Here is a 15271-nt window from a genome sequence, read left to right as displayed (position 1 = left end):
CAATCTCATTGCATTACATCGATAAGAATTTTATTTAGCAAATGTGATCAAATTTTAATTGAATAATTCCTATCTGGGATTTACACAGAAGAAAATGGAACTGGCAGGTGGGCAATAAAACTATACAACCTTTCTTAGGCCTCAGTTGCCCCATTGTTAAGAAAGGGGGGACAGGTGTAGAATAGAACTAAAAAGATGATTGCTAAACTCCTTCCTTTTTTAATTAGCCGAGTCTGCCAGCTTCCTATGAATCCTTTTGACAAAACATATAGTACTCTGTAGCATGTACTTTTGCATAGGCTTCCATCCTCAGCCTGACAGCCAAATCAGACATCACATTCCACTTCCCTAAAGGGTCTAATATTTCAATCTTTACTCTTCAGTGGCTGCTCCACAAAACATTCATGCATTTCGAACCACCTAAACATTTTTTGTTCCCTTGATGGTAATTTTGAAGTTTAGGGTATACCCACCAAAATTATTTGCTTCCCCAAAGGCCCTATTTCCCAAATCAGGAGAATGGTTACAATTAGGTTTCAGAATTTCAGGTTTCTGTTTCTTTAACAGTACTTTTTATTAACATTTTCTTTAAAAAAAAAAAAAATCCTCACTCAAGGATATGTTTTTCTTAATTTTAGGAAGAGAGAGGGAGACGGAGAGGGGGAGAGGAAGAGGGAGAAGAGAGAAAGGGAGGAGAAAGAGAGAAGGAGAGAGAGAGAGAAACATCAATGTGGAAGGGAAATACTGACTGGTTACATCCCGTACGCACCTCAACCAGGGATGGAACCCACAACCTGAGCATGTGCCCTGACTGGAAATAGAACCCTCGACCTTTCAGTGTAGGGTTGATGCTCCAACTAACTGAACCACATCAGCCAGAGCTAATAGTACGTTTTTAACAAATAGTTTGTTTCACATATTGCATAAAGCCCACTTTCACATCTTAATTATAAAAAATATATTTATAATCTAAACTTCCTTTTTCTTCCTTATAAAGAAGAGAGAAAAACTAATTTCCTTTCAATGACTCAAAAGAAGAGCTAAAACACTATAAGATTAAGGAAGGCAGTAACCACATCTGCCACATTCACTATTATATACCCAGCATAGTGTTTTCCAAAAACTGCTTGAGCACAAGGCTCTCCTAGATAGGTAGTATAAAATGCAAGGTCCCTCCCCCAAAGATGTATGGTAGGGTACAGAAATTTGTATTCTAAATAGGAACCCAAGATGATTCACAGGATTAAGTAAGTCTGGCAATCAGTGTGACCACTAGTCAAAAAGAGTCTAACATAGAAGTAACTGGAGTTCCAAAATGAGGAGAGAGTGAAAATACAGGAAAAAAAATCACTGAAATTTTCCAAATAGAATGAAAAAAGATAGACTTACAAATCTTAGCTCAGTGAACCTCAACTAGGATGAATACAAAGAAAACCATACCTAGTTTTATCATACTCGAACTGCTAGAAACCAAAGGTAAAAGGAAAATCTTGAAAGCTGCACCAAAAGATTTTTACATAAAGGAGACCAAAGATATGAGTAACAGCTAACTTCTTATCACAAACAATAAAGATCATAAAACAATGGAATGTAATCTTACAAGTGGCGAAATGCCAACCTATAATTTCATATTTAGCAATAATATCCTTCAAACAGTAGGACAAAATAAAAACACTTTCAGATAAACAAAATCTGGGAGATTTCAGTAACAGTCCTGGACTATCAAAAATGCTAAAGAATATTCTTCAGGCGGAAGAAAATCAATACAACTGCAAAATCATATCAAAGAATGGAAGGACACCAAAGATGGTAAATAAGTAGGTGAATGTAAAAGACTACATATCACAACTTTACAATAAGTAGGATGGCTATAATAAAAAAGACAAATAATAACAACTATTAGCAAAGATGTAGAGAAACTGCAACCCTCATACACTGCTGGAAGAAATGTAAAATGGTGCAGCCACTTTGGAAAACAGCCTTAGAGGTCCTCAAATGATTAAACATAGAGTTATCATATGACCCAACAATTATACTCCTAAGTACATACACAAGGGGAGAAAATCATTTGTCCACACAAAAACTTGCAGAAGAATGTTCATAGCAGCATTACTCATAACAGCCAAAAAGTGGGGGTGGGGGACCACAAATGTTTATCAACTAATGAGTGGATAAATAAAATATGGTATATCAGTACAATGGATTAATATTCAGTAACAAAAAGAAACGAAGTCCTAATAAATGCTACAACATGGATGAATCTTGAAAACATTATGCCAAGTAAAAATCAATCATGAAGAACCATATATTGTATGATTCCATTTATATGAAATGTCCAGAATAGGCAATCTGCAGAGATAGAAAGTAGATTAATGGCTGCCTAGGGCTGGAGAGCAAAGGGGGAGGGGAGAGGGGAAAGGAGGAGGGTTAGAGGGTGATGATTAACTGGTAAGGGGGTTCTTTATGAAGTAACAAAAATGGTCTAAAATTGACTGTGGGGATAGATGCAAATCTCTAAGAATATACCAAAAGCCACTAAACTCTACACTTTAAATAAGTTAAATTTTATGGTATGTTAATTATATCTCAATAAAGGTGTTTTTTAAAGACTATTTTTTTTACTTTCCCCATTTTCTCGAAGACAACTAATTAAAGCAAAAATAACAATATTGAGTCATATATAGAAATAAAATATAGGACATCATCAGCATAAAGGATGAGAGGTAAATAGAATTATTTTGTTCTCATCTATGGGGTACTAAAGTGGGATGTGAAAAATAGGTGTGTCAGATGTTGACTCTAAATAGACTTTGAAAATAAAAAACTCTATTATACCTAGAGAAACCTCTAAAAAATAATAAAATAACAATAAAAACCTACTGTTAACAGGCCAAAACTTTAAAAAATCAAATTAATCCAAAATAAAGGGAGGAAAGGTACGAGAAGAAAAAAACAAAGGGTACAAATGGAAAGCAAATAGACTTAAACCCAATGATAGCAAGAATTAGATTAAATATAAAGGGACTAACACACCAATTAAAAAGCAGAGACTGTTGGACCAGGTTTAAAAAAAAAAAAAAAGACCCAACTAGGTACTGTCTATAAAATATAAGACACACATTGGTTGAAAGCAAAACAACGGAAAAACATATAGCATCAAACAGAAAGCATAATAAAGCTGACATGACTATATTAATATCAGACAAAACTTCAGGACAAAGAGTATTACAAGAGACAAAAGAGGGCTGTTGGCAACTGTGCTTCAAGCAGTGCCTGCCTTCCAGGCAGAGTATTCATCAGAGGCTTGCAGAGAATTAGGCTTCTCCAGCAACTTGCTCAGCAGCAACTGTGATTTTCTTAGACAGGTCAACCTGCTTCAGCTGGATCCTGACTATAGAGGATGCTGTCAGAAAGAATGACAACTTGAAACCAAAAAGAGCTTGACCCAACTAGCCATACAAGCAGCACAACCAAAGGGGGATCCAGGCAGGCATGAGATCTTGCTGGGAACAACTCCACCTTGGGGGACAGCCCCTGCACAACACCTCATACACAACAATCAAGGTTTATCCATATAATCAGACAGCTTGAAGGGTTACCACCACTCACAAAAGGGCCAACAGCATTCAAGACTCAACTACAGCCTGGCTGGTATGGCTGAGCGGCCAAACATTGACCCACGCACCAAAAGGTTGCCAGTTTGATTCCCAGTCAGGGCACACACATATGTTCCAGACTTGATCCCCAATAGGGTGTGCAGGAGGCAGCCGATTGATGTTTCTCTTTCTTTGGTGTTTCTCTCTCTCTCTCCCTCTCCCTTCCTCTCCAAAATTCCATAAAAACCTATTTAAAAAAAAAAAAAGACCCAAGTACAACAGGAGGGTGCACATAACACACAAGAAACATTGCTGGAGCACCAAGCTCAGGTGATCTAGAAGATTGTGTCACTGAGCCCTAAAAGATACCAACAACATAAAGCCATCATAACAAGTTTGAGAGTCACAGTAGAGCTACTTAATAGACAGAGACAAAGTTGGGAGACAAAGAAATAAGCCCCAAATGAAAGAACAAGAGAAATCCTCAGGAAAAGAATGGCATGCAATGGAAGCAACCAAGATACCAGATTCAGAGTTTAAAACAATGGTTATAAGGATGCTTAAGAACCTTAGGGAGAGAGTGGATGATCTCAGTGAGAACTTAAAGACATAATAAGCATTAAAAAGGGCATAGGAACCATAAAAAAGAACCCATTAGAAATTAAGAATATATTATCTAAAATAAAGAATAATACTAGAATAAATCAACAGCAGGTTAGATAAAGCAGAGGATCGAATCAGCGATTTAGAGAACAAGATAACAGTAAGCACTCAAGGAGAGCATCAGAAAAAAAGAGCCCTGGCTGGTATGGTTCAGGGTTTAGAGCATCTCCTGCAAACCAAAGGGTTGCAGGTTCAATTCCCAGTCAAGGGCACGTACCTGGTTTGCAGATTCTATCCCCGGCCCCAGTTGGCGTGCGTGCGGGAGGCAACCAATCAATGTGTCTCTCACACATCAATGTTTCTCTCTCTCCCTCCCTTCTGCTCTGAAAAGCCATGGAAAAAATATCCTTGGGTGAGGATAAAAAACAAAATAAGAAGAGGAAAGTCTAAGGGAACTCTGGTACATCAAGAGTAACAATGTCTGCACCACAGGGATTCCACAAGGAAAAGAGAATGAGCAAGGGATAGAAAACCTGCTTAAAGAAATAATGGCTGAAAACTTCCCTAACCTGGTGAAGGAAAATGTCATACAAGTTCAGGAAGCACAGAGAGTCCCAATCAAGATGAACCAAATGAAGCCCACACCAAGACACATCATAATTAAAATGGCAAAAGTTAAAGACAAGGAGAGAATCTTAAAAACAGCAAGTAAACAGTTACCTACAAAAAAGCTCCCATAAGGCTGTCAGCTGATTTCTCAAGAGAAACACTTCAGGCCAGATGAGATTGGCATGGACCTATAACCAAGACTACTCTATCCAGCAAGGCTATCATTTAAAATTGAAGGCAAAATAAAGAGCTTCCCAGACTAAAAATAAAAAACATAAAGCAGTCCATTACCACCAAACTAGTATTGTAAGAAATGTTTAAGGGCCTGCTTTAAGAAAAAGGAAAGAAAAAGAGAAAGAGAGAGGATATAGGTATAAATAATAAAATGGCACCCGGCTGGCGTGACTCAGTGGTTAAGCATCGACCTATCATCAAGGAGATCGTGGTTCAACTCCTGGTCAGGGCATGTGCCCAGGTTGAGGGCTCATTCTCTGGTGGGGGGCATGCAGGAGGCAGCCGATCAACTCCTCAATGATGAGTGATGAGCCGATCTCTCATCACTGATGTTTCTATCTCTCTCTCTCTCCCTCTCCCTTCCTCTCTCTGAAATCAATAAAGATATTTTTAAAAAGAATAAAATGGCAATAAATAAGTATCAATCAATAATAACCTTAAGGGTAAACAGATTAAATGCTGCAATCAAAAGACATAGGGTAGCGGGGGTTCCTTTTCTCCACATCCTAGCCAGCACTTGTTTGTTCATTTATTGATGATAGCCATTCTGGCAGGAGTAAGGTGGTACTTCATTGTCATTTTAATTTGCATCTCTCTGATGATTAATGACATTGAGCATTTTTTTGTATGTCTCTTGGCCTTTCTGGAGAAGTGCCTATTCAGGTCTTCTGCCCATTTTTTTAATTGGACTGTTTGTCTTCCTTTTGTTGAGTTGTATGAGTACTTTATATATTTTGGAAATTAACCCCTTACCAGATGTATCATTGGTAAATATGTTCTCCCATGCAGTGGGTTCCCTTTTCATTTTGATGCTGGTTTCTTTCCCTGTGCAGAAGTTTTTTATTTTGATGTAGACCCATTTGTTTATTTTTTTCCTTTGTTTCTCTTGTCCTAGGCAATGTATCAGTGAAAATTCTGCTCTGTGAGATGTCTGATATTTTGCTGCCTATGTTTTCTTCTAGGATTTTGATGGTTTCATGACTTATATTTAAGTTTTTTATCCATTTTGAGTTTAATCTTGTGTATGGTGTAAGTTGGTAGTCTAGTTTCAGTTTTTTACATGTACCTGAATGAATAAGAAAACATGATCCATATATATCCTGTCTACAAGAGAGCCACCTCAGAACAAAAGACACACACAGATGAAAAGTGAAGGGACAGAAAAAAATGTTCCGTGCAAATGGAAACAAAAAAAAAAGCTGGGGTAGCAATACTTACATCAGACAAAATAGACTTCCAAACAAAGGCCATAATAAGAGACAAGTATGGTTAGTACATAATACTAAAGGGATAGATCTAACAAGAGGATATAACCCTTGCAAACATATATGTACCCAACATTAGACTACCTAAACATAAAGAAAATCTTGGTGGACATTAAGGGAGAGGTCAAAAGCAATACAGTCATAGTAGGGGATTTTTTTTTTTAGATAAAGAGAGGAAGGGAGAGGGGGAGAGAGAGAGAAGCACAGACGTGAAAGAGAAACATCAATCTGCTGCCTCTTGCACACCCCCTACTGAGGATCGAGTCTAAAACCCAGGCATGTGCCCTGACCAGGAATTGAACCAGTGACCCGTTATTGCATGGGACGATGCTCAACCAACTAAGTCACACTGGCCAGGGAGATAGTAGGGGATTTTTAACTCCCCACTAACATCAATGATCTTCCAGACAAGAATTCAACAAGACAACAGCGACCTTAAACGACACACTGGATCAGATGGATTTAATTGATATTTACAAAACATTTCATTCCAAAGCAGCAGAATATACATTATTCTCAAGTGCACCTGGAACATTCTCAAAGATAGACCACATGTTAGGACACCAAATAAGTCTTAATAAATTCCAGAAGACTGAACTCATATCAAGCATCTTTTTTTTTTAATCCTTGCCTGAGAATATTTTTTCATTGCTTTTCAGAGAAAGTGAGAAAGAGATAGATACAGAGACAGAGAAACATCAATGTGAGAGAGATACATCAATTGGTTGCCTCCCTGAACTGGGCTGGGGATTAAGCGTGCAACCAAGGTACGTGCCCTTGGCTGGAATCGAACCCAGGACCCTTCAGGCCATAGGCCGACACTCTAACCACTGAGCAAAACTGGATAGGACTCAAGCATCTTCTTGAATGCAATGGTATGAAACTAGAAATCAATTACAATAAATAACTGAAAAACACATGTAGGCTAAATAACATGTTACTAAACAATGACTGAGTTAAAAATTAGATCAAGGAAGAAATCAAAAGTTACCTGGAAACAAAATGAAAATGAACACTCAACAACCCAAAATCTATGGGAAACAGCAAAAGCAGTCCTGAGAGGGAAGTTCAAAGCATTACAGGCCTTCATCAAAAAGCAAGAAAAATCTCAAATAAACCAGCTAACCCTACACCTAAAAGAATTCGCAAAAAAACAACAAGCAAAGCCCAGAGTAAGTAGAAGGAAGGAAATACAGATTAGAGCAAAAATAAATGGCATATGAATTTTTAAAAATTACAAAAGATCAATGAAACCAAGAGCTGGTTCTTTGAAAAGATAAACAAGGTTAACAAACCTTTAACCAGACTCATCAGGAGAGAGGACCCAAATAACATGTTTTTATAAATAAAATCAGAAATAAAAAAGGAGCATAACAATTGACACCACAGAAATAAAAAGGATTGTAAAAAAAATAGTATGAACAACTATATGGCAACAAATTGGACAACCTGGAAGAAATGGATAAATTCCTAGAAACATACAATCTTCCAAAATTGAATCAGGAAGAATCAGAAAACCTGAATAGACCAATTACAACTAACAAAATTGAAGTAGTAATCAAAAAACTCCCAGCAAACGAAAGTCCTGAACCAGAAAGATTCACAGGTAAATTTTACCAAACATTCAAAGAAGGCCTAACACCTATGCATCTAAAACCATTCCACAAAGTTCAAGAGGAGGGAAGACTTCCAAGCTCTTTTTACAAGGCCAGCATCATCATAATTCCAAAATCAGATAGACACTACCAAGAAAGAAAATTTCAGGCCAATATCCCTGATGAACATAGATCTAAAATCCTCAACAAAAATATTAGCAAATCAGATCCAGCAATATATTAAAAAGATCCTATACCATGACCACACTGGATTTATTCTGGGAATGCAAGGTTGGTGTAATATTCACGAATCAATAAACATGATACATTACATAGACAAAATGAAGGATAAAAACCATATGATCATATCAATAGATGCAGAAAAGCATTTAATAAAATCCAGCACCCATTTATGACAAAAACTCTCAGCACAGTGGGAATAGAGGGGTCATACTGCAACATAATAAAGGCCATATATGGCAAACCCACAGTCAACATCATACTCAATGGGCAAAAACTAAAAGCATTTCCCTTAAAATCAGGAACAAAAAACGGGATGTGAGCTTTCACCACTCTTATTCAACATAATACTGTAAGTACTAGTCACGGCAATCAGACAAGAAGAAATAAAAGGCATCCAAATTGGAAAGGAGGAAGTAAAACTGTCATTATTCGCAGATAATGATAGTGTATATATAATACCCTAAAGACTCCACCAAAAAACTACTAGATCTAATAAATGAATTCAGCAAAGTAACAGGATATAAAATTAATATTTAGCAATTGGTGGCACTTTTATACACTAATAATGAACTATCAAAAAGAGAAGTTAAGATAACAATCCCATTTACTATGTACCTAATAAGATAGCTTCAAAATACATGAAGCATGACTGAACTGAAAGGAGAAACTGACAAATCCACAATCTAGTTGAGTAACTGATAAATGAGTAGATAAATTAGTAAGGATATAGGAGATCTGAGTAACACTATCAACCAAATTGCCCTAATTGACATGTATAATACATTGTACCCAACAGTCACAGAATATACATTCTTTTCAAATACACATTTATTGCTCACCAAAACAGACTATATAGTACACCTTATAAAAATTTTCAGAAAATTTCAAAAGATTAAAATTTAACAGAGTATGTCCTCTTACCACAACACAATAAAATTAGAAATTAACATCTCTAGAAAGTCCTCTTTTCTAATTCTTGTACCCAGAATGAGTGTTTTTTCCTAATTATTCTGCCTAGAAGAGGTGTTTCCTAATTTGTCCAGCATATCAGTTAAAACAAATAAATTAATATCACTTATGAATTATTCTTTCCAACAATAAATATAACCTTAACCTGATAAAGCTTCTAAATATAACTAATAATTTACAGAAAATACAGAAGAACATATTACACAACACCATAGAGATGCAATCAGTAAAATTCAAATGGGTAACTCTTGCAAACTAACCAGTAACATTGATAAGTAAGAGAGAGAGAGAAGAACAGAGAAAAAGGGAAGAGATAGAAATTGACTTTTATATATTAGGACATGTTTTTGCTTATTCTACTACATTGTCTTATATATGTTAAAAATGAAAAAGGTAGATTCAGTAAAATCAAATACAAGTAACGATCTCAAAGACAAGTTTTGCCAAGAATGGTTGGGATAGAAATTAAATTCTTCAAAACTGTAGTTAAATGAGAATTAGATATAACTGACTCCACCTAATGCAATATGCCTTCAGAATTCTACGAAAGAATTCTGTGAAAGGCCCATTTCTTAAAATAGGTGACCCTGGTTAACAAAGAAAAAAATTATCTTTTTCTGTAATTAAGGCAAAGGTCATCCTTGAATTGGTAAAACAAACAAGGAATCCAATCTTGATGTGCATGCAATCAATTCATTTGGGTGTTTGCTGGATTGAATTGATACATAAGGGAATATGCTTCCTCAATTGCTAGCAGTAAAGAGAGATATGTATTTTCATGTTTCACCTCTTTTCTCCTTTCTACTCCTGTATTTTCTCCCATAAATAGTATTCCCAATTCATCTTTCCATAATCCTATACTTCCTATCTTTGGGAAGCATTACTACTCATTCCATCACTTAACTCCTAAAATGGCTTTGCTACTTGCCCAGAATGTCTTTGCTACTTGAAGACAGGAACAAAAAACAAAGTGAATAAAATCCTGTGATAGCCAGCATCAAGATAGCCCAGTCCTGCCTTATGGTATTCACACTCCTGTGTGTAAATACCTTCCCACATTGCAAGAAGTGATGGTGATGCCACTTCTGTGATTAGATTATAAAGGTTCTATGGCTTCTGGTTCTCTCTCATCATTAACTCTGGGAAAAGCCAAGTCATGAGTAGCCCCATGAAAAGCTGCGAGGAGGACATGAAGACTCCTGCCAAGAGTCACAGAGTGACCTTGGAAACAAATACTCCAGTCTCAGACAACAGCTTGAGAGAACCTCATGAGATCCTGAGCCAGAATCACTCTGCTAAGCCACTCTCAGATTCCTGACCCTCAGAAACTGTGTAAGATAAAAAATGTTTGCTGTTTTAAGCTAAGTTTGGGGATAATTCATTACACAGCTAATGATAACTAATACAAATAGTAATGCTAAATAATACTACATACCTGCTCCTCTCAGATTAATGTATGTATTATAAAAATTCCCAAGTTCAATCCTGTGAAATACATGCTGTACAAACTCAACATACTGTCAAATCAAAAGTATTTCACATCAAATACATAATATTTTATTACCTACCAGAATAGTGAGATTAAAAAAATAATAATGCCCAATATCAGCAAAGATATATGGCAACAGAAATTACCATACATAGTTGTTGGGGACATTATCGATATAATCTTTTTTGAGAACAGAGCAATATTTATCAAAATTTAAGTCATACACAATTCTATTACTTAGGCATTTACCCTATGGTCTGCCTGTCTGCCTGTTATATCTCATGATATAATTGCCTAAGTGCTGAAAGATAAAGATAGACAGACAGATAGATAATTTACTCCAGTAAAAAACTGGAAATCTAAATATTCATTTTAAAAATTTGTTAAATCAATTATAGTACAAATGTATACAAATGAATGATGGATTATCATCCAACTGTTAAAAATAAATTAGACATAGACATACTGATTTAGAAAAGATATCCAAGATAAAGAAAAAATTAAGAAGATAGAGTACCCTTGGCAGTCCCGAATCTGTCTCTTGCTTCAACAATGTTTGGACATAACAGACCCAGGGACACCCTTTCTCCCAGCCTCTGACCACCCTCCAACATCTTCTCCAGTTACCACCTTTGGAACCACCTCAGCCATCCTCAGCCTCCCAGACCAGACAACACCATTTTTCAACCTTAACTCCTCATTGCTGAGCAACCATGAGCTCCCAAATTCGTCAGAATTATGCCACTGAGGCGGAGGCTGCTGTCAACCGCCTGGCTAACTTGCATCTGCAGGCCTCCTGCACCTACCGCTCTCTGGGCTTCTATTTCAACCCCGACGATGTGGCTCTGGAGGGCGTGGGCCACTTCTTCGGCGAGTTAGCGGAGAAGCTTGAGGGCGCTGAGCATCTCTTAAAAAGATGCAAAACCAACGCAGTGGCCGCATTATCTTCCAGGACGTGATGAAGCCTTCCCAGGATGAGTGGGGCGAAACCCAGGATGCCTTGGAGAGGACCCTGAACCAGGCCCTTTCGGACCTGCATGCCCTGGGTTCTACCCGCACAGACCCTCACCTCTCTGACCTGCGGAACCACTTCCTGGATGGGCTGGTGAAACTCATCAAGAAGCTGGACAACCACCTGACTCACCTCCACAGGCTGGCCAGCCCCCAGGCTGGGCTGGGCGAGCATCTCTTTGAAAGGCTCACCCTCATGCACGACTAGGAGCACTGGAGCCCAGAGGCCTTTGAGGGGGCCCCTCTGCATTCCCCTGGTGTCTGGCTTTTACTTGAGCCTTTCCCCAAAACCTCTAGCCATTCTTTTAACCACCCTGGAGCCCTCTCCCATGCATTGGACCAAATGAAAACAATAAAGCTTTTTGCAGCAAAAACAAAAAAATTAAGAATATATATAATCGCATTTCCATGAGAGAACATGATAATAAGCTCATATTTTTAAAAATTAGTTATCAATTGCTGTCACTTTAAAGCTATATTTTCACATTTTATAGTCTCATTCATTTAAAAGTAATAATTATTGCCTGGCCAGCGCGGCTCAGTGGTTGAGCATCGACCTATATGATCCAGGAGATCGCAGTTCCATTCCGGGTCAGGGCACATGCCTCCGTTGCAGGCTCATCCCCAGTGTGGGGCGTGCAGGAGGCAGCCAATCAATGACTCTCTCATCATTGATGTTTCTCTCTCTCTCTCTCCCTTCCTTTCTCTGAAATCAATAAAAATATATTCAAATAATAATAATAATAAGGTAATCATTATTGTGCAAGTCTTCCATAGCAGGCCAAATAAATCCTGTTTTAATTTCATTTGTGCTTAGCACCTATACCATCCACAAATAATAATGACAATATGATGGCAAATATATATTGAACAAATACTATGTGACAGAAATTATTAAACACCTCCAAATATTTTACACATATTTAATCCTCAAATACTGTAATATATGTAGCACTATTATCTCTACTGTATAGATAAAAAGAAAACCACAAGGAGTTAGAAAAGCCACAGAGCCTACAAGAGTAAAGAATTCAAAAACAGAAGTTTGTTTTCTTAGTCAATACCCTATAGTCTTTTACTCATTTGTTTATATTTCAAGTGAAAAATAGACTATAAAATGTGGTCTATATCTAACAGGTTAGCAAATAAACCAAAACAAATGCAACACCAGAATGACTGGGACAATTCTTAACTCTTATGAGAAAGCAAAAAAGACTAAGGATACAACAAAAGCAATTTATAATTAAAAATAGGTATTTTATAATTGTCTTAAAAATGCCATTTATTTTACTGAAATCACATAATCTTCCCTGAATGGCTAATTTCTACTAGGCAGAAATTTCTTCCAGTCAATTACATTTAGTATCCTTCCAAAAAAGCAAATTCCCTTTCTTAGAGCACCACTGTAATAAATGTGATACAGGAAAATGAAGAGAAACTGAACAAAATCTCTCTAAAAACCTAATAGGCTGCCCTAGCCAGGTAGCTCAGTTGGTTACAGCATCCTCCCATACACAAAGGTTGCAGTTTCAATACCCAGTCAAGGCACATACAAGAAGCAACTAATGAATGCATAAATAAGTGGAACAACAATTTGATGTTTCTCTCTCTCTCTAAAATCAACCAATCAATATTTTTTTAAAACAGGAAAATTATTTTTTAAAAGAACAAAACCTAACAGTCTATATATGTTTGCCTCACTTCCCTTTCCTATGCATTCCACTTATTACTTTTAACTTATTTTTAATCTTAAACCATTCAATCATGGATAAAGAATAAAGATTATATAAAATACAGAAAAAGAGACCAATTAACTTAATAAATCCCATTAAGTCATTATAATTACAACTAATCATGCAATTTATGCTTACCCAAAAATCTTGTCTACCACACTGTAAATTATCCATCATTTTTATCTCTGAGAAACCTCAGAGAAACTACAGGAATACAATATATGATCACCATAATACAGCATCTTACATCCCATGCTTTATAGAACTGCCTTTAGTGAACCACAGCTAACCACACAAATGTGGTAAGAAACACTTTAACCAATCCCTGCACTTATTCTTCAAAATACACAAACCCAACCTCCCTCCTCCCACTCCACCCCACCCCACCCCGCCCAAAAATGGGCATTCCAGAGTTAGGCATCCTGTGTTCCAATTCTGGCAGGGCCCACTTAATAAAGGGTGCTGAGCAGTCTCGGTTTCCCTCCCTGTGAAATGGGTATGATACTAGTATCTACTTCAAGCAGCTGTTGTGGGAATGAAGTGAGATAATTCATGGTTAAAACGCTTATAACACTGCCTGGCACATAATGTGGGCTCAATAAATGCCAGACATTATTATGTCTCCAGAATTAACCACCTAGAGTGTGGAATTTTCTTCCTTTTGGTGATGAAAATCTAACCAAATTCCATCAGGACAAGTGGGCATATAGACAGGGTTTTCAAATGAACTCAGAAGCAGCAGTATATTTTCACAGTAATTGTTTTCGTAGCACTTTCGTTCTTTTCAATAAAATAATTTTTCATGAAATTCAGCACTCCGATCTCTCCACGCTTTTAACCAGCGGTATGTTTGGACCCCAATGGACAACACAGCCTAGAAACGCAGTCGGTTTTTCGGCTATGGAGCAGGAAACCTGACAAACTGCTCGACCACATCTGGGAACCGGCAGTTCAACGCAGGCCAGAGGGGCTTGGGGCTAACGGCTACAGTCGGTTTACAGAAACAGCGTCCCCTTTTCCCATTTTCCTCCCCGTGTGTCGAAACTAATGACACCTTTTTCCCCCCTGAACCGAGGCCAAACATCTTTCGGCTCTCTCCGCCAACCCTGCACGTTTCACCCCTATGATAGCCACTGTCTCCCGACTCACAGAGTGTGTCCGCACACGTTCACCATCAGCTTCAGGGAAGGGTTCCGGTACTTGGTGGTCTTACACCGTGGGCAGCCCTGATCGTCCATGGCGCCTTCTTTCCTATGGACTCCCCGACGCCGGCTTCACCACAGCTTTAGCCACTTCCAAGCCCCCGAAGAACCGAGGCCAAACAGGTTCCTACCAACAGGCACCGGGCTGAGACGGTCCCTCCGCGAATGAGCACCGGCCGGGAAGAGGCACTGCAGCACAAACGTTCCGGCAGCGAGTTTTCCGGCCCTGCGCCGAGGCTCGCTCTTAGCCTGCGCAATACCTCGGACTTCGGGGGATGGCTTTTAAAAAGGCAAATTGTACACAAAGCCTCATCTCTGTGCACCTAACTGTATTTTTTCAAGGAACTGGTTCACAATTAAGAATATAGATTCCATCTTGTTCTGTCTGAAAACATTCTCATGGTTTGAAAGATTTATGCTTAGTGTACATAACATATTGGATAATGCGGACTAGTATTTTGAACGATTTCATAGGCTGTGCTTTATACTTCTTTATACTTGCACAGTCACGCAAGCACAGAAATCCTATGCACTCGCAGACAGAAAGTTTGGAAAAGTTAGCTAGAATGAAAGTCTCTGCACCGCGGACCCTAAATATTACAGATTCTCAGTAAATGTCAGAATACTTCTATATATAATATCTGGCATCTGCTCTGCAGAGATTAATGGTGTCACCTGGCTTTAATATCTCTTACCCTCCCCGCGTCAAAAACAATATTTAT

The 15271-nt window shown here is 37.9% G+C and overlaps 1 protein-coding gene and 1 pseudogene across 2 annotated transcripts in view; one reads left to right on the top strand and one right to left on the bottom strand.

The window, feature by feature from the left end:
- The window catches only part of MNAT1 (MNAT1 component of CDK activating kinase), a 146813-nt gene extending 132097 nt beyond the window's left edge, over positions 1-14716 (bottom strand). The window contains exon 1 of the mRNA XM_081116021.1: positions 14497-14716. Within this exon, the coding sequence (XP_080972147.1) occupies positions 14497-14585 (89 nt within the window). The 5' untranslated portion in view covers positions 14586-14716. The remainder of the gene's footprint in view (positions 1-14496) is intronic.
- LOC308546753 (ferritin light chain pseudogene) lies at positions 11289-11848 on the top strand (annotated as a pseudogene). The gene has a single exon. The product of its transcript is annotated as a ferritin light chain pseudogene (transcript).
- Positions 14717-15271: the final 555 nt, after the last annotated feature.

Source organism: Miniopterus schreibersii (assembly GCF_964146895.1).
Source record: "Miniopterus schreibersii genome assembly, chromosome: 1".
Classification (NCBI taxonomy): domain Eukaryota; kingdom Metazoa; phylum Chordata; class Mammalia; order Chiroptera; family Miniopteridae; genus Miniopterus; species Miniopterus schreibersii.
This window is presented reverse-complemented; position numbering and strand designations above follow the sequence as displayed.